Genomic DNA, 20,652 nt, shown 5'->3' with positions numbered 1-20,652 from the left:
AAGACTAATTTTGCATCTTTGTAATGTCCTGGGTGTCTGGTTTAAAAGGTCCAAAATCCAATTTTGAAGAGCAACACGTCCTGTTGTTTTTTAGGATGCTAGGAGGCTAACATTTTTTGTGGTTTGGCTCAGGGCATTGGACATTTGCACTCTCTTCTAAATGCCAAGTAAATGTCAAGCCTGGTGTTTCATCAACACTCAGAGATTGCTGCCAACTCAGAACACATGTAATATGAGCCAGCTTGTGAATATTCCTGGAATTCATAACCAAAATGCATTCATCTGAAATACATAGAACATCAGAATAGTGCCACCTACATAGTCAGTGGATTTTTAAATATTGCCATATAACCTCTTTGAATCTGCTATAACTTTGCATACTGGCTAATGAGGACAACATAGATGGGGTTTTAAGGGATGGCACTGAAAGTACTGTGAAAAGGGTTATAAAAATAGTTATAACTATTATTTGGTTAATAAGAAACATTTACACTACCTGACTAAAATCTTGTTGCCTATCCAAGTTTTAGGAACAACAAATAATAACTTGACTTAGTTGATCATTTGGAATCAGAAGTGGCTTATATGAAAGGCAAAGGCCTCTAGATCACGCTTATTTTACCAAAGTAAAATATGACCATGCCTTAATTTTGAATTATTTAGTTAAAACATTAAGGTGTGACTTTGCTTAGACAAAAGTCTTGTCACTTAACAGAAATAATGGACAGTATAGAATGTGAAGTCATTCTGCAGTAGAAAAAGAATGAATATTGTGTATGACTCCCATGAGCTTGGAGGACTGCATCCACACATCTCTGCAATGACTCAAATCACTTATTAATAAAGTCATCTGAAATGGCAAAGATTTCATCAAGATTCTTTGGATTCATCTTCAATGACTCTTCCTTAATCTTACCCCAGACATGCTCAATAATGTTCATTTCTGGTGACTGGGCTGGCCAATCCTGGAGCACCTTGACCTTCTTTGCTTGTAGTAACTTTGCTGTTGAGGCTGAACTATGAGAAGGAGCACTATCCTGCTGAAGAATTTGCCCTCTCCTGTGGTTTGTAATGTAATGGGCAGCACAAATGTCTTAAAGGGTCACGAAACACCAAAACACATTTTTTGAGCTGTTGACAGTCGTATATGTGTCCCACACTGCTAAAAACACTTTAAGGACACCTATATTTCACTAAGTGTAAATTGGTTGTTTTTGCGTTATTTCAAGCAAATTCGTACTTCCGGTTTGAAACGAATTTTTGAAGCTGCGTCACGGTCATGACATAATAGCGTTGTATTCCAGCATGCAGACTAGGCGTCTGTGCCAGAGTGTGTCTTATTACGTCTTACAGTGTGTTGCATTAATGCATGAGTAAGGCTTGGTTCAAACCAATCAGCGTGCTCTATTGTGCAACTTCATTAATATTCATTACTTTCACCGTGTTTACACGACAGAGACGCCACGTTGTGTTGGCAAAACAAGCGTGAAGTGTTGCTTTTATAGTTTGCTGCAGTTAAGTTTCGTTTTCATTTTCTCTCTGTGAGAGCTCATCTGGAGTCACGTGTGGATTAACAGTGTACGCGGCGCTTGACAACAATAACTTACGTGTCTAAGGAGGATTATTGTTTACCTGAGAGCTGTTCTCATCTGCAAACGCAGAGATCCGGATTCGCTTGTAGTCTTCTCTTAATAAAGATGCGGCTCTAGTTGCTGGTGATTGTCCTGTCTCTACAGATTTGGTAAGTGAGCGACCAGTGCTCTTTGTTTATTCAGTTTGTTCGTATCGAACTAAGTTAACTATTGCACCGAGTACAAACATGTTAGCACCACAACCAAACTTTAACCTCGTGTAGGGTTTTACCGCATTTTGTGACCGAAATAACACACGCGGCTTTCTGACGCTACCTGCCGTGTGCATCTAAGTTTCCGGGAAATGCAGAGGTTTTTTTTCTCTCATTCGCCGTGCGGTATCAAACATTGCATGAAAAATACACGCTTAGAGCAGATCCTCGAATCAAATATCTCGTTTGTCACGAGGGGCATGAATGAATTCCCTGAATGAAAGATCCAAACTGCTGTTAAAGTCCAACATTTAATAATTTGACAAATAATTCGACTACAGTTGTCCATGTAGGTTAAACACCATCACTTTCTCCTGTGTGTATGTGTGTGTATTTTGATTCTGAAACTCGCGCGAGCCCAAATAGACACTCCCACACCCTCCCACTTTAGTTTCTCCGACACTCCCCCCTAAACAGAGCTGGACACGCCAACTTTTCTGACTTTTTCCAAAGTAGAGGTGTGAAAACACCCTGCTGAAACGAGGGGGTTTCATGGCCCTTTAATACCTCCGGCTATTGATGTTGCCATCCACTCTGCAGATCTCTCGCAAGCGCCCATAATGAATGTAATCCCAAACCATGATTTTTCCTTTACCAAACTTGACTGATTTCTATGAGAATCTCGGATCCATGCGGTTTCCAATAGGTCTTCTGCAGCATTAGTGATGATTGGGATGCAGTTCAACAGATGATTCATCAGAAAATAATTGACCTTCTACCACTTTTCCAAATGATCAACAACAAACTTTTGTCAGGTAGTATTTTTATTTTTTTTTGATTAACTTATATACTTTTTGTATTTGTATTTTGTAAAATTTGCTTGTTTAAATGTGCAAATGGTCCATTAATTAATTAAATGCGTGCCAATTTCTGCCATAAAAACCTGAAGTTCTAAATTCTTCTTTAATATGACACATTAGACAATCGAACATTTTTTTGAAGTGGGACTTTTGGAATCTTTTTTTATTATTCCATAATTATAAAAATACTGAAAATTTTAGAAAAATAAATCATTTATTAATAGAATGTGTTGTATATAATCAGGTGAATTATATATGAACACATTGCTGAGTAAAAGTCTTTAAAAATAGAGTAAAACTATTCAGTGTATGCAAAAAGTTCTGTGATTGAAATTGGAATACACAAATTGATAAAGTTCAACAAAAGAAACTCTTAAAAGTGTTATTTTGGATGTTTTCTTTACATTAGTCTGAAAAAAAAAACATTGAAAGCACCAAAAACTAAAAGGTGCATAAAAAAAAATAATAAAAAAAATTACCTGCAGTGTCTTGCCCTAAATGTGAAAAAAGTAGGAAGTGGAACTTTGGCACCATTTTGTTCCCTCAAAATATCTCCTGATCTCCAGGAAGGTGTAAGGAAGGACATTTCTATATTTGTAACATAGCACCGAAATCAATAAGCGAGTTCAGACCTTTGGTTTAAATTTAGTCCATAAATTAAAGAGCCTTTCTACGGAAACTATTACCAGAGTGAGTCAGTTTGAGTCACCTTATAAAAGCCCTGCTGGATATTGGGAAATTATAAAACTATGAGAAAATGTGAGATTGTTTGGAGAACAGTGCGTAGACTCAGTAGAGGCCACAGAAGCGCAGGTTGTTGGCTATGATGACGTCAGTGACGGCGTCAAAAACAAACTGAATGTTGTCTGTGTCTGTAGCGCAGGTGATGTGCGAGTAGATCTCCTTTTCCACTGACTTGTTCTTGCTCTCGTATTGGGACTGAATGTAATTCACCGCTTCCTCGAACGTGTTCGAACCTGCAGAACACAGTGTGTTAGGTCAGAGTAGGAAAGCAGCAGATGAATGAAAAGTAAATAACAAAAATACAAAGAAATGTAGACATTATAAAAAAACAGGTCAATTTTTTAAATGAGGGCAAGTTGGAAAGAGAATAAAAGCATTGGTGGTAATTGTAAATTGAAAACTGAACAATTAAGGAAAAGCAAACATTATGATGTGCATCTTAATAATATGGCATATTTAGAAGTAAATATTGTTGGATAATTTTATATGATATTCTTTCTTTTATTTGTCTAAAATAAAAAGAATGTTTTTTAGTATATGTTGAAAATATTGAGTTTTTATTATATTTATATACTTTCTTGTCTAACTGTTTTAGTAATTTATTTTTTGTTCATACTTTAATAGTATCTTTGTTATTATTATTATTATTATCCTTTATTCATTCATTCATTCATTCATTGTCTTGTCGGCTTAGTCCCTTTATTAGTCTCTTTAGTTTATTTTTTATGGTTTTTATGTACTTTATTAATTTAATTTTTTTATTAGTTTTTGTTTCTAAAATTCTCATTAGTATTCTTATTATTTTTATTATTTATAATAGTATAAGTACTAGTAGAAATCAAGCTATTATCATAAGATTAATAATTAGTTGTTGTTATTTTAAAACTAATATTGATTTTATTGAATATTTTTATACAGTATTCATTCTTGTATCTGTCCAAAAAAAATAAAATAAGTGTTGTTTTAGATTTCCTTAATATTTTCTTCTTCTTCTTCTTCTTCCTATTATTATTATTATTATTATTATTATTATTATTATTGGTAGAAGTAGTTGGGGTGCCAGTAAAAAAAAAATTAACGCAAAATAAAGGCCATTAAATTACAGAAATTTATTGAAAAATAACAGGCATTAAATGACAGAAATTTACCAGAAATTTAAATTTAAGTAAATTTCTGTAACTTTACATCTGCTATTTTACAATATATTTTTGTAATTCAACGGCTGTTATTTTAATTTTTTTTCTAGCACCCCAGCAAGTTATTTTTATGACATATTTATTATTTTTATTACTCATATTATTGATATTACTGGACAAATTTATATGGTCTAATTTGTTATAGATATCCAAAAAAACAAACAAATCTAAAATAAAAGGTTGTTATTTTAGCCTTTACTAATAATATTGTAGTTGTTCTTACAGTTTTTAATACAACTGCGGTTTACATTAGAAGTCAAAATTCTAAGTGACATTTTTTATATAAGGAAAAAAGTGAGCAAAAAAAAAAAAAAAACATAAGCACATGCTCAGTAAATATATATTTCTGTCTCCTCAACTTATTTGTGGCTTTTTGTGCAACCTGTTTGCCATTTACATCATTCACTATAATTGCCGCAAACTTTCGGAGCAGATATGGAGGAAACCAAAAGGCTCAAATCTACCAAAATAAACAAATATATGTGCAAGAAATAACAGGTGATTGTTTTGGCTGGCTTCCACTCACAGTGCTGGGAAATACAGAAGCGCAGACTGCTCTGATTAGGGCTGTGAATCCAATCACAAAAATAACAGAATGCATCTTTTCCTGAAGATTTATTGTGCTAATTGGCTTCTGGAGAGAGTGCTTCGACATTCCTCTCCTCATCAATTATTCTGTCTTTTTCTATTCATCCTTTTTTTCTTTTTCACACATACTGCTAAACTTCAGGTTAATGACTTTACCTGTGTATTCCGGAAAGCAGATACTTAAGGGAGATTTCCTAATTTTGTCCCCAAATATATCCTTCTTGTTGAGAAAGAGAATGATGGAGGTGTTTGTAAACCATTTGTTGTTGCAGATGCTGTCAAAAAGCTTCATGGACTCGTGCATGCGGTTCTGCAGGAAAAAAAAAACGATGATATTAACTTCACTTACATACATGCAAATACAAACACATACGCATTTACTTAGCTTTATGAATTGGGAGATATGTTTTATAATATTTGTAAAAAATATTATTTTAAAAATATTTGTATTTACAAAATGTATTTTTAGATGTTATATTAGAGTTGTAGAATTTATGCTGCATTCAAAAATATATAATTTTATATATATATATACACACACACACACACACACACACACACACACACACATATATATATATATATACACACACACACACACACACACACACACACACACACACACACACACACACACACACACACACACACACACACACACACACACACACACACACACACACACACACACACACACACACACACACACACACACATATAATACTTTTAGTTTCTTTGCATTTACAATTTAATTTTCTAGTAATGTGTTTGACTAAAACTTTTTTTTTTATTCTGTAAATTAGACATTTAAAATTAAAACAAAATTGAAATGTGTAACACATTTGTGTTTTATTTTTATTATAGAATTGAAATATACCAAATTTGTTTTAAAAATCTGTCCCAAATATATTTGAAAGGAGGTTTTTCAGATATGCTCACCAAACATCCCCCAACTACAGCTAAGTAAAGCCAAACAGACACACTTCACTCTCAGACGCTGTTATCAACACTCACACACACACATTCAGGTGCAATAACACCTTGAGTGCAAAATTAGAATATGAAGCAAGACTAGAACAGGAAAAAAAGGGAAATTTAACAAACAGCCAAGAAGCCAGAAAAAGAACAGAAATATAATCGGCTACCTAAAGAATTAATTACTTATCTGGTCATGATGAATCTCGTTTTAATTAGAAAGGGAAAAGAGTACAGATATACACTGTCCTTATTTCCATATGCAATTAATAAATCATTATTCTGCTCATTATTTGTTTGTCATCTGAATGGTAATGAATTCAGAGTTGGAAGCAGTGACTCGCTCTTTGATGTGTCCCATCATTTTGGGAGGAAACGAGGTCAGTGGACCAGTTTTAGCTGGCAACAGCCAATTAAAATAATCAGCAAAGATCTGATATAAATGAACGACTACAACAAGTGAACACTTAAATAAATGTTTCACCTAATAATGACAAAATCTGTCAAAAACTGTAAATCTGTATGACAATCCAAATGTCCTTTGACATTCAGTTGACTAAAAGAAATGTTGCAATTTAATGTTAACTAGTGGTCATCAAAGTATTACATATAGTCAGTAGAATTTACTATAATCATAATATTAAAAATTATATCACAGTATCATGCTTTATCATCAATAATTATCATGTTATATATATATATATATATATATATATATATATATATATATATATATATATATATATATATATATATATATATATATATGTGTGTGTGTGTGTGTGTGTATATGATAATTAAACATGCATTTAACAATATACATGATAATAAAGCATCCGCAGCAGAATGAACCGACAACTTATCCAGCATATGTTTTGACATAACGGATGCCCTTCCAGCCGCAATCCAACACTGGGAAACACCCATACACAGCACCATTATGGATGTAATTTATGCTTCCAGGAAGCCATTATAAGGACATCTATATATGACTCAATGAATAGAGCTGAATAAGTAGATGTTTTGAATAATATTTCAAATACTCTATTAACAATAAAATTAAAGAAATTAATAAAAAAAACTACATAAAATTTACCCAGCAACATCTTTATTATCAAAGTACGTTGAAATGGAAGACAACTGTAGTTTCTGTAAAGAGAACCTTTGTCAATTATTTTTTGAATGCAATATTGTAAACTATTTCTGGAAGGATCTAGCAAAATATATTTTTAAAATGATAAAACTTGGTTATTATTTTACTTAAAAAATATTATTTTTATTATAAAAAGAAATAAAAAGAATTGTTAAATCTATTAAATTTATTTTGACAAAATTTCACATACACAAACAGAAATTTGCTAAGTCATTTCCCACATTACCAATTTTTTTAATCGATTTTGATCTCATTTAAACTGGGAAACTGTTTAAAAGCAAAAAAAAAAAAAAAAAAAAATGAGATATGTATCAATTATTATGGTGTTTTTTTTTTTGTATCCCTTCTTTAATCCTAAGATCATTGGGTGTATAAATGCTGTACATTATGCTTTGTGGATTTATTTATTTTATTTTTATTTATTTTATTTTATTTTATTAAAGTTTTTTTTTTTATGTTCACCTTTTATATTGTGTTGTTGTTCCTGATGGTTTGTGCAATAAAATAAAATTCTTGGCTAATGACAGCAGAAAAAAATCAAAACACTATTGCAACAGTAAATGGTTCATTTTTGTGTTCGTCCGTCTTAGATACTTTCATAAGGATGTAATGCAATTCCAATCAACATAACTTTCATCCTTGCATAAAATAATAAATGATATCATATTTGCTTCAATATGTGATGAACCATGTCAGTTACCAGAAGTTAGTTATTTCTATATACTTTCAGTCAACATGTATAGTTATAATTTAAAAGCATTTAAAATGCAACCAATATATATATATATATTTTCTATCCATTGAGAATAATTAGAGTCAATGGGATCTGAAAAACAATTAAAAAGCAATATATTCCTTTATAAACCCCAATAGCTCAGCTCAACAAAATTGATAAGTGACACCCTTGATAAGAAAATCACCCTTTCCCCAAAACGTCACTAAAATGATAACACTAGCATTTTTTTTTCGCATGTTACTATTCATTAACATTAACACACTGTTTCCAACTCATTTGAACAGGAAGATATATTCTGATGATAATTTCGTACCTTTGGAAGGAGGCCGGTCTGTAGAGCTGCGCTGGATTGTTTAGTGATTGGTTAGAGAAGAAAGCCGACGGCGAGAGATGACAGGAGAGCAGCTGAGACGTTTTGAAGGAGAGACGCAGATGCAGAGGTGGCCGCTGGAGGCCACAGGAGCAGCCGAGCGGAGCTGGACATGCACCAGAACCCCACACTTCACCACTTCACTCACATTTACCACCCCCAGAAAGCACTGCTCTTCACACTCTCACACACATACACACAATGAAACAACAGTGGATCAATGCAGATCGGTCCATGCATTGTCACAAACAGGGATGCACGATATTATTAGAGCATTCGATAGAGCAGATGAAAACTGCTTGAAATGTAAATATCAGGATTGCTCGGACATGGAAAATAATGCTGATATACCTTGCCGACAAAACGATACGTTGATTATTAGCCTATTTATGCTCATTTATGAAGTCAATATTTGCCTGTATGGTTTCGGATTATGGCTTAAAATTTCACAAAGCCTTGTGAGACGGCTAGATAAATAAAAGTAAATGACATAAATAACATTATCAATTCATGGGTCTGAAATAAGACTTGTGGATTCTGTGATCATACACAGCTGTTTTTCTTTGTAATATCGCCCCGGATCAGCTTCCCTTCTGGGTCCTAGTATCTGTCTAATAAGAAATTTGATTTATTGCCACACTACTATAAGTTAATTAAATAATAAGTTAATTATGCTTAGAAATGAAACATTAATTGGCGTTATGATTTGTCATAAGTCTGATTTGATTTGGCAAAGATTATTTGCAATGAATCAAATTCAAAATAAAAGTTGGTCATGACAAACATATGTGTGTATTTTATATATTATACATACTTAAAAACAAAATTACACAAAACTTTGTTACATGGATATTAAAATGTATATATAATTTTTATCATTTACACATTTATTTTATATCTAAATATAAATAATTTTCTCAAATGTATGCAAGCATGTATGCATTTATATATATACAAAATAAATATACACAGCACACAAACATATTAAGTCAAAAAAATATTTTGGATTTGGTTAATTGCAATTATTCTTAGCTAAACCCATCCACAAGGCAACAAATTTTGGAATTATTATGATCTTTTGAGTGTTGTTGGTGCGCTCAATGAGCTTTTTGGGTTAGCTATGTTAATGACACTTTTTGAAAACAATGATGTCACCACGTTACAGAGCTGTGTTGCAGATGGGCATGGGCCGGTATAAGATTCTGACTGTGTGATAACCTTGGATAAAAATGTCACGGTTTCAGGGTATCAAAATATTGTGATTACTGCTCTAAAATATTTTCTTTTTAAATTAGAAAAGATTTGTAATACTTTGGAGCAATAAACATGTCAGGATAAATCATGAAATGAATCGTAGACTTCTGCTGTCATCTTTAGTTTCAAAAATACAGATTTCTTTACGATTTAAAATGGCATCTTTGGATATCTTATCTGCTGGAGATACTGCTGTACTAAAAAAACAAAATAAATTCTTACACATACCTTAGGAGCGGTATTACAGAAAAATTCAGAGGTTTTAAAACCTTGACTTTTTCAAACCGTGGTATAGCTTGAAAATGGTTATCGTCCCATGCCTAGTTGCAGATGCTGCTAAGATAATCACCTTTACAACAAAACCTGGTCATGCTGTAGCAACCAGATGACCAGCGCAGAGACGTTGAATTAAATAACATGTTACATGTGGTAGATATTTTTAATGCACCACATTGGCTTGTTTATGTCAAGGAAGGACTTCATGTGCACGCCCTCTGCATTCATTTTTGATTTGAGTGTCTCATGCAGATCTGTCTGTTTGATTACAGCACCACATATACACTACCTGACAAAAGTCCTGTTGCCTATTCAAGTTTCAAATCACTTATGCCAAATAAAGGCTTCTTGCAGGACTCCCAGAGTTCATCAATTCTTTGGAATCATCTTCAGTGCCTCTTCCTTCATCTTACCCCAGACATGCTCAATAATGCTCAAATCTGGTGACTAGGATGGCCAATCCTGGAGCACCTTGACTTTTTTGCATTCAGGAACTTTGATGTGGAGGCTAAAGTATGAAAAGAAGCGCTAACCTTCTTTCACGTAAGGCAACTGGCCAAAATTAAGCATGTATCACACAAGCATTTTCAAACAGTAATCCATGCCTTTATAACCTCCCGCTTGGACTACTGTAATGCCCTTTATTTTGTGGTGAGTCAGTCTACTATTTCTCGACTTGCAACTTGGTTAAAATGCAGCTGAGCATCTTTAAACTGGCACACGCGAATACGAGCACATTTCCCCGGTTTTATCTTCTCTTCACTGGATTCCCGTGCATTTCAGGATCCATTTTAAGTTACTTTTATTTGTTTTTAAGTGTCTGAATGGTGCTGCACCCCTTTATCTCTCTGAGCTTCTCTGTCCCTACACACCTTCTTGTTTGCTCAGGTAAGCCGACCAGCTCCTCCTGGGTGTGCCCAGGACAAGTCGAAAGCTCAGAGGGCATCGGGCTTTTGCTGTGGCTGCACCAAAATTGTGGAATGAGCTGCCGATGTTTATTAGACAAGCTTTTTCCATTACTGTTCTATTAATCTCTTCTTAAAACACACTTGTTCAATTTGGCTTTTAGCGAAGCGTGAGATGTTGACATTTTATGTTTATTTGTTTCTCTTTTAAAGTATGTGCTACACTTTGTTTTAGTCTCTATTGTCAGCACTTTGGTCAACTGTGTTGTTTTAAAGTGCTTTATAAATGAAATTGAATTGAATTGAATTGAGTCCTGCGGAAGAATTTGCCCTTTCCTGTGGTTTGTAATGTAATGAGCAGCACAAATGTCTTGATACCTCAGGCTGTTGATGTTGCAGCCACTCTGCAGATTGTTCGCACAGCCCCATACTGAATGTAACCCCAAACCATGATTTTTCTTTCACCAAACTTGACTGATTTTTGTAAAAACCTTGGGTCCAAACAGGTTCCAATAGGTCTTCTGCTGTATTTTTGATGATTGGGATGCAGTTCAACAGATGACTCATTAAAAAAAACCTGCCTTCTGCGACCTTTCCAAATGATCATCTACAAGTCAAGTTATTATTTTTTGCTCTTACAACTGGGATCAACGACAAGACTTTTGTCAGGAAGTGTTGGTGTTCTAAATGTATTACAGTGTTTTGCATTTGGATGCAGACATTTCTTAAAACAATACATGTATGGACAAAAAACTATTAGAATCTCTAAAAGGAAAAATAAAACATGATCGTTGCCATCTGGATGTAAAATTAGTGATTTGAAGCTACTATTTATAATCAATTGTAAATTCAGACTTTTAAATAAAACGCACAAAGACATCAGAATAGTCTATTGGCATAAATTAATTATAAAATGTCAGCTTATCGGATATCAGCAAAACATTCAATATCATGCATCTCTAGTCACTAATAAAGAGTCACTCACATAGTCTCACATGGACAGGTCCAACTTGAAGAAATGCACAGTGTTTGAAGGAAATAAATGCATATTTGTGTTGAAACGGAGAAGAAAAGGCCACAGGGTGCAGAGGAGGGAATGTCTGGACAGAATGTCAAATGCGTAAACACTGATAGAGCGCTGAATGGACGAGCAGTGACAGGAGACACGGGCGGCGTGTATTCATAGCATCTGTAAGTGTGTTTATCTCCATCCGTCTGTTTCTTAAGGACTTTCTTATACACCACAGTAGATTCTGTCTTCCCTTTTATCGCTTCCATAGATCAGCCAAATATGGCGTTGCTGTAATAGTTGCTGTATTTACGATCGCCCGCTTTTCTAGCCGTAAAAGCCCTCCTATGTCCAAAACACCTCACCGTAAATCCCTGTAATGTTGTAAAACTGGTCTTATCAGAGTTTGTTGAGTGTGTGTGTGTCTGGGCAGATCTGAGGTCCAAACATGACTCATCTCACCTGCCATCATTCAACCCACACTCAAAGTCAATCAATAGTGTGTGGACATAAATAATTCTTAGTTTTTCTATTTTAAAAGACATTGTAAAAGTGTTCAAATAACTTTGAAATTTGTGTACTTTGCTATATTAAGTATGCATTCACATTTGCAAGGTGATAATTGTTAAAAATTTCCCTGTAGAGCTTAAGTGGCCTTTGCATTATAAAACTACATTACATGTATGCACAATGGCTAATAAACAAGGCTAAGATGTGACATTTGTTATCCAGAATTGTATCAACCTAAATTATAATGTTGACATAAATATCTAAAAAAAAAGATTTAAAAATATATAACAACATGCATAAATATTTGAAGAAAACAACAAAATCTAAATTTTTATTTTAATAATTAAAATACTGTATTTTCAAGGACTGATTGGATATTTAAAATAAGAAATACAGTGCTCAGCATATATAAGTACACCCCTCACAAACCTATCTTTTAAATTCACATTTTTAATAGGAAGCTATCCAATATTATATTTGTGCATATACATTAGATTAGTCAGTACTGAAGCCAAAATATGAAGCTTATCTAAGAAAATAGCTTATGAAAATGGTCCAAAAACTAGTACACCTAAATTTATAAATTATAGAACAATACTAAATACAAATTTAAAAAAGAGGAAAAACCAGGAAGCAAAATAAAAGAAAAATTTTGAAAATTTGTAGGTTGCAATTTATTTTTTGCAATATTTACTTAAATTTAATTGTATTATCTTTTAATTTCTACATATGTTTGGTGACTAAAATATTATTTTAATAAATATAACTTTAATTATTCTGTTTAAATGCACCAAAATACATTGCCTATATTCATTGAGAAATGGATAAAAACACAAATTTTCAACATGGGGTGTACTCAATTATGCAGAGCTCTATACATGCAAATTATTTTTTTTGTAATGTAATGTAATGTAAATGTAATGTGGATTTATATAGCGCATTTATTGTGTATGGCCGTACACCCAAAGCGCTTCACAATCATGAGGGGGGGTCTCTCCACACCTCCACCAGTGTGCAGCATCCACTTGGATGATACGACGGCTGCCACAGGACAACGGCGCCAGTGCGCTCACCACACACCAGCTATTGGTGGAGTGAAGAGACAGTGATACAGTCAACTCGGTGGAAGGGGATGATTGGGAGGCCATGATCGTAAGGGCCGATAGAGGGAGTTTGGCCAGGACACCGGGGTTAAACCCCTGCTCTTTCACGAGAAGTGCCATGGGATTTTCAAATGACCACAGAGAGTCAGGACCTCGATTTAACGTCTCAACCGAAAGACGTTTTTGCTTTAATTAACTAAACAATGAAAATTAAAGTAACAAATATAAAAACAAAAGCATTTAATATAAAAAGACAAAATATGAAACAAATAAACAAACCACTAAGACATACAAATAAAGTTAAATATTTAAAGCACCGAAATAAACAAAATAACTAAATGAAATTAAAATAAAATAAATATGAAAAGTAAAAAACAAAAAAACTATTTAAAACAAGTAAAACTGTAATATCAAAATGACAATAACAGAAAGCAAACAAATTCAAAATGTTTAAAATATCAATAAAATATTATAACATACAAATAATTATAAAATAATTCATATATATATATATATATATATATATATATATATATATATATATATATATTTTTTTTTTTTTTTTTTTTTTTTTTATTATGATTTCATCAACATTTCAGTATTGAACAGTACTGTGGTATCTTACAGTTTTTTATGGTTGTCTTTTGAACATATAAAGCTTTACATTTTTAGTATAGGGAGAAATTCTTATGTTTAGCTTATTGCTTACTAGGTTGGCTGTTCACTGGTTCATATAAGGGACAATGCATGCAATGTAATTAAGCATGATCCACTATGAGATTCTGACTGTTTGATAACCTTGGATAAAAATATCAGTTTCAAGGTTTTGCAACTAATGCTCTAAAATATGTTCTCTTAAATGTCTTGGTAAAAAACAAAAAAAAATTCTCCCTTTGAACACAATATCTTTTATTTTGAGAAACATTTCAAATATTTTGGAGCAGTAAACATATCAGGCTAAATAATTTCAAAAATCATTGACTTCTGCTGTCTTCATTAGTTTCAAAAACACAGATTTCTTTACAATTTAAAACGGCATCTTTTCTAAAATGGATATCTTTTCTGCTAGAGATATTGTTGCCCTAAAAACAGTATCCTAAAAACAGCAGAAAATATTGCCGGTTTTAAAACCTTGACTTTTCCAAAACACAGTATACCTTGAAAACGGTTATCGTCCCATGCCTAATTGTAAAGATACCTTAATACAGCACTTCAAGTACAAGCTTCATAAAACATCTAACCTATTTAAATACTAGAATCTTTTTGTAAAGTAAATGTTAAAACACTGTCAAGTTATGGCTACCACAAACACAAAATATATCCAGACATCAAAAAGCAGCAAATTACTAATAATCAGAAAATAAAATAGAAAATGGGTTGACATCTTATTCACATTCCCATGCTGGAATCCAAAAAACCTTTATGCGTGCAGCTAGTTAGCACTGCATAATTATTTCAACACAGACATGACAGCTACAGTACGATGCCATTATCACACTTATCTACATAATTATTAAATTGTTTTGTTTTTAATTGAAATTTGCTTAAATTCAATACCATGTCAGGGAAAATAAAACATGACCCATGATTCAAACTTCAAATAGCCTCCCACATTTTACAGCATGCTTTTTGACAGCTCATATCCAACAGGCTTTCTAAACAGTATGCTGATAATACTGGAATTAATACAAAACATCAATAATATATATTTTTAAGAGCTAACACATTTCATAAGACTGCTTGAAATATTGAAACTTAGATCAAAAACAATATACGTCCTACATTTCTTTCTGCATAAACCTTGTGATTAGAATAAACATGTTTTTCCAGTATAAAACTGGTATTATGATTTACAATATATTGATTAGTAATGAGTAGTTTGAAATAGTAAATAAAAGAACTTCAACAAACTAGTATTCTTTTTCGTATTAGGGTTAGAGGCTATTTTTTGCTCTATTAAATACACAAGCAAGCATAATATGATACGTAAAGCATTACCTAATGTGTCAATTTATGTGTGAGTTCACAGCGTAGGTTGATTTATCAATGGCATTGACCTTAAAAATGTCTAAAACCCGCTTCTGGGGCTCTACTTTTTTTTAAAAAGCCGCAGTTGATCACAGCATGCTATGATAATGTTTATTTAAAAGATAACTCTGATCAACAAAGCATGGAGTTCTGTCCAACAATGCATTCTTCATTAATACATTAAGCATTTGTGACCACAAAGCATGAGAAAACATGTTGAAAAACCCCTGCATCATTTGTGTTAGTGTGTTAAGTGTGCACAGCCTGCTGGTGAGAATTGAGTGTGTGTCAAGCACGGATGAGCGTGTATGAGTGTGTGTTTAGTGCTCACCGTGGTCTCGTCTTCATGGAGCACCTGGTCGTATCCACTCAGAGCCACACAGAAGATAATGGCGGTCACGTCCTCAAAGCAGTGGATCCATTTCTTCCTCTCCGACCTCTGACCTCCCACATCAAACAGCCTGAATGGACACAACTCGACATGAGCTCAGCAATCTCACACTGATGCACAGCTTCATGTATGCAACATACTGTACACAATGGTTTAAGCTCAATATTTAAAATAAATACATTATTCAGCAAAGATGCATTACATCGATCAAACATGACGGTAAAGACATACATAAAATATAAAAGATAAAAAAATGGACAATTTTATAAACATTATTGAATGTTTAATAAACACAAATCTTTAAAATGTGATCAATCAAAGAATACAATGCATCATGGATCAATTCAAGCAGCATAACTGTTTTCAACACTGATAATAATAATAATAATAATTTTGAAATTAAATGCATTTTAAAATTTATCAATTAAAAAAAAATATATTTCAAAATTTGATTAAATCAATATAGACTTAATGAGCATTGAAGAGTTCTTCAAAAGCATTAAAAGTCTTATGTTGTCATGCTTGTTTATTGGAGGCCATATCGGTATCAGCTAATAAATACTTATTTTTAATATTATTATCATCTACCTATAAAGAAAAAAATATCAGCGGATAAATTGTAAATAATTTCAGCCATGTTAATTCACATCATTTGTGTATTGATGCGTTTACAACACATGCGAAAAGGACTTCAGAATTCAGGACAGATATTGTACATGGATAAGTAAATCTTTTTGTTGATAAGGGTGAAGTGTATTTTGTTTGAAGAATTGTTTTAAGTTTATGATATTCTGTTTAAAACAAATAAATCAAATCAAGTGCAATATGTAAATGATTTTGAGAACAGTTATAGTATAGTTGCATAGTTGCAGTTATATATAATATATTTTTTTTTTTTAACAAAAGAAGTGATACACCGTACACTGTATTCGTTTGTGTTTTGTTTTTTTTGAAAAATCAGGCTCAAAAATGTTCATATCAAATTTTGCATTATTGGTATTTATCAGTTATTGGCTTCAACATTTTAAGAGTTATTGTAAACAGTTCAAATTAAAGCAGTTATACACTGTATTAGTTTGAGATTTCTTTTTATGCTCAGACTTAAAAAAAATCATATTAAGATTTGAATTTATCTGTATATATCAGTGATTGGCTTCAACATTTTAAGAGTTATCAGTATGAGTCAAAAACCAAAATCAGTGTGCCTTAATTTATGTCCCCTTGCTCAACTAACATGCATTTTCTTTCAAAAAATGTTTCCAAAAGCAACATGCTTATCAATGAACTCAAAACCTACATATTTTATGACTCGTTTCATTATATGCTTCATCAGTCCAAAATCTCAAACACGTAATGATTTTCACTAAGTAGCAAAACTGGCATTTAGATGGTAGTATCAGCTTCATACCATGTAATTCAGCTGTCTACTGACGTCCAGCCCTTCTCTGTGAAAATGCTAGCTTCAGCCCGTAACAGGATGGCGTGCAGCTAAATCTGTCTTCAGAATAATGGTGGCAGCTCTGCCTGTCTAACCCCCATCAACACTTTTTATTTTAGTCCTCTATTTTCACGTGCTATCAGCTGAGAGAGTGAAAAAAAGCACTGTGAATGAGGAGATGATATGAGGTGAGAGGATGTTTAGAGATATTCATCTCTCTATGCTCTCCAGTTGTAATGGGTTAAAACACTTTTTGTTAAAAAGAGCCTGAGTATACATATTAGATAAAACGTTTTATTTCTTCTTCTACTTCTTCTTCTTCTTCTTCTTCTTCTGTTAGAATAGGAATGAAAATGATAATAGTAGGATAATAACTTTAAATGAATGGAGTTAAAATTATAATAACTGTAGTACTCTAACAGCTGATACAAGACTGAACATTCAGATGCATGAATAATAGGGGTGTAACGCATAGTATAGATCCGTATAGGTACGTATAGATCACAAGCTATGGTTCGGAACAAATGTGGCCGCAAGGTAATACTTTTTTTTTTTTACTGGTGGATTAATCCTAAATTTGTACGATCTAAGAAAGATCGCCTCTCTTGACATTCAATTCACACGTACTGTATGAAAGCATTTAGGCTTAACTGTAAAATATAATGATGACGGAAGAAGTTGTGGTAGGTTATTCGGATGTGGTGGGTTTCATTAAAGGTGTTTGCTGTCACTACTTGTGTAGCCTTCATCAATGCATTCAGTATAAGCTGCACAATAATCATTAAAAGATCGGGATCTCAACACCCACACACCATAAATAATAAATGACGGTGATTTGCATATGTTTATTAATCCTAAGAGATTCAGTCTTTATTTTTTTGTTTTTTTGAGTTAGTTATGAGGTTACAAACAGTCAAATAACACAGAGGTACTTGAATAATAGTTTACAGTTTCGATAGAACCACTGATGTTTATGGTAAAGTTTAAAATCCCCTTCATATGGATTTAACAAAGCTCAAAAATGAAAGTTGTAGGCAGCAATTACATTATTTACATTATTTATTTACAACCAGTCATCAAATATATGCCACTGAATAATTCTTTCAAAATGATTCATCTAGCAATGAAACAGGTGAAGCACAGGTTGGGGGTTTGGTTGAAATTATGGGAGCTTTCTGGGAGAAATAACATAACAGGAAGGTGGCGGAAGATGGCCTGAAATACGGGAAACTCCAAGGAAAAAAGGGAGTGTTTGCAGGTATGGTAGTAACAGTGAATTTTTCACAGTACTGAATATTTTAATAATAATAATAATAATAATTAACTTTTATTTAGCTGATTATTTCTTCATTTTATTTTTAATAAAATTACAGGTTCTAAGTTCTGTTTGTTAAAACCAAAAGTGTCTTGCAGTACTGTTTTTGTAATAAATGGAAAGCTAATTACATTTGTCTCCTCCCCTTTTTGGCTGATTCGAAAAATGGTCCGATCTGTGACTAAAACCCATTATTTGATCCGAACAGTGAGTTTTGTGATCCGTTACACCACTAATGAATGGTCTCACCTGAAATGCAGGTTCTTGAAGGTGAAGTGGGTTTCTACAATCCCGGTGGTCTTCACTCGAGTTCGCAGAATGTCCTGCTCTGTGGGCTGGTAATCTGCAGCTCCGATTCGATCTAAACTGTCTAAGTAACTAAAAAAAGAATGAAAGAAAGTCTGTTAGGGTCCACAGCTTTACTCAAAATCAGAACTTTTTAATAGAGAGAAAAAAAAAGTTGCTATTCATCATAATACATGAAGTCATTCATCACATCATATATTACTTCATTCACTCATTCATTTTCTGTTCGGCTTTCATTCACTTTTTTACCGCCAACTAATCCAGCACATTTTACACAGCAGATACCCTTCCAGCCACAGCCTATCACTGGAAAACACCCATAGACTCTTGCATTCACACACATACACTACGGCCAATTTAGCTCATTCAATTCACCTATAGCGCATGTCTTTGGATTGTGGGGGAAACCGGAGCACCCGGAGGAAACCCACGCAAACACAGGGAGAACATGCAAACTCCACAAAGAAATGCCAACTGACCAAGCTGAGGCTCGAACCAGCGACCTTCTTGATGTGAGATGATCGTGCTACCCACTGCACCACCGTGATGCCAATGTATTAATTATAAAAGAAAAAAGTGGTCATTTGAATACATTTTTAAAAAATCTCTATAAGCAATTCCTCAAGTGATGACATTATATTCAGAAATACACTACAGAGAAAAAAAAATGATGGAGTAAAAGAATAATGTCCTATTCAAAAACGGCAGTTCAGGAAACACTTGTCACAATTCACAGTATTAACAAACCACTAACTAACAATACTAGCTTAATAAACTAACTTAATATACTAATTAGCTGTTTATTAATAATTAGTAAGGTAGAAGTCGGTTTTAGGATTGGGGTAGGATTAGGGAGCAAGAATGAGATCATCCATTATAACTACTAATGCACAGTTAGTATCATACTAAAATGCAGGTAATAAGCAAGTAGTTAATAGCATGAATTGTGACTTAAGTGTTGCAGCAGTGAATTTTCTTCTATGTTTTTCATAGACATGAAAAACATGCCATTAAATAAGTAGTATTACAGTACAGACTTCAGAAACCACCAAATACCATAACATTCTTAATGAATACCCATCATATTTGTGGACAGAAATGTGTATATATTAGCTCTAACAGAAAAAAAACTGCTTTTCATATAACAGTGCCACAATCAGATGAAGTCCATCCCACTGAAAACAACGGAGCAGTCAATCAAACTACAGGACATGAAGTAGAAGTCAAAATAAAGCATGAAACCTTCTTGTGCCACTCAGTGCTGACACACACACACACACACACACACACACACACACACACACACTCAATGTCCTCTTCAAAACGCAACCATGATGCAAGCAGACAGCGAGGACCGAGTTTGCTTTTCAACAATGCATGATGTATATTCTCTGAGGCTGCGGATGTCATTTATCTTCCAGATGAAAGAAACAGTGAAAAATGTGTGCTTCCAAATTGGATGCCAGCTGAATTGAAGGTTGAGTACCGCGAGACGCCGAAACATCCATCAAAGCCTTTGACTGGTAATACTTGTAGACGCTAGACACTAATGGATGATTACATCAAAATGCAATTCCAAAACTGTTTTGACATATTTAGAGGGAAATTACTGCAAGTGTTCCAGCTGGAAACATATTTGGTTCTTTAAACAACTATTATTTCAGATCAGCTCCATTTTTCATTTGCTTAGGCGTATAAAGCTGCTCCTGTTT

At 33.3% G+C, this 20,652-nt stretch overlaps 1 protein-coding gene across 2 annotated transcripts in view; it reads right to left on the bottom strand.

Annotated features, from left to right (window-relative positions):
• Positions 1–20,652, bottom strand: part of gnao1a (guanine nucleotide binding protein (G protein), alpha activating activity polypeptide O, a) — a 173,714-nt gene that overhangs the window by 12,893 nt on the left and 140,169 nt on the right. The window contains exons 5-8 of one of the 2 annotated variants that reach the window (XM_087291761.1): positions 18,884–19,012; positions 15,822–15,951; positions 5,328–5,481; positions 2,839–3,620 (exon numbers count right to left, since the gene is read on the bottom strand). In XM_087291761.1, the coding sequence (XP_087147887.1) occupies positions 3,433–3,620; positions 5,328–5,481; positions 15,822–15,951; positions 18,884–19,012 (601 nt within the window). In that variant the 3' untranslated portion in view covers positions 2,839–3,432. 2 annotated transcript variants of the gene reach the window in all.

This window comes from Danio rerio, chromosome 18 (genome assembly GCF_052040795.2).
Source record: "Danio rerio strain M-AB ecotype USA chromosome 18, GRCz13ab, whole genome shotgun sequence".
NCBI classification, from domain to species: domain Eukaryota; kingdom Metazoa; phylum Chordata; class Actinopteri; order Cypriniformes; family Danionidae; genus Danio; species Danio rerio.
This window is presented reverse-complemented; position numbering and strand designations above follow the sequence as displayed.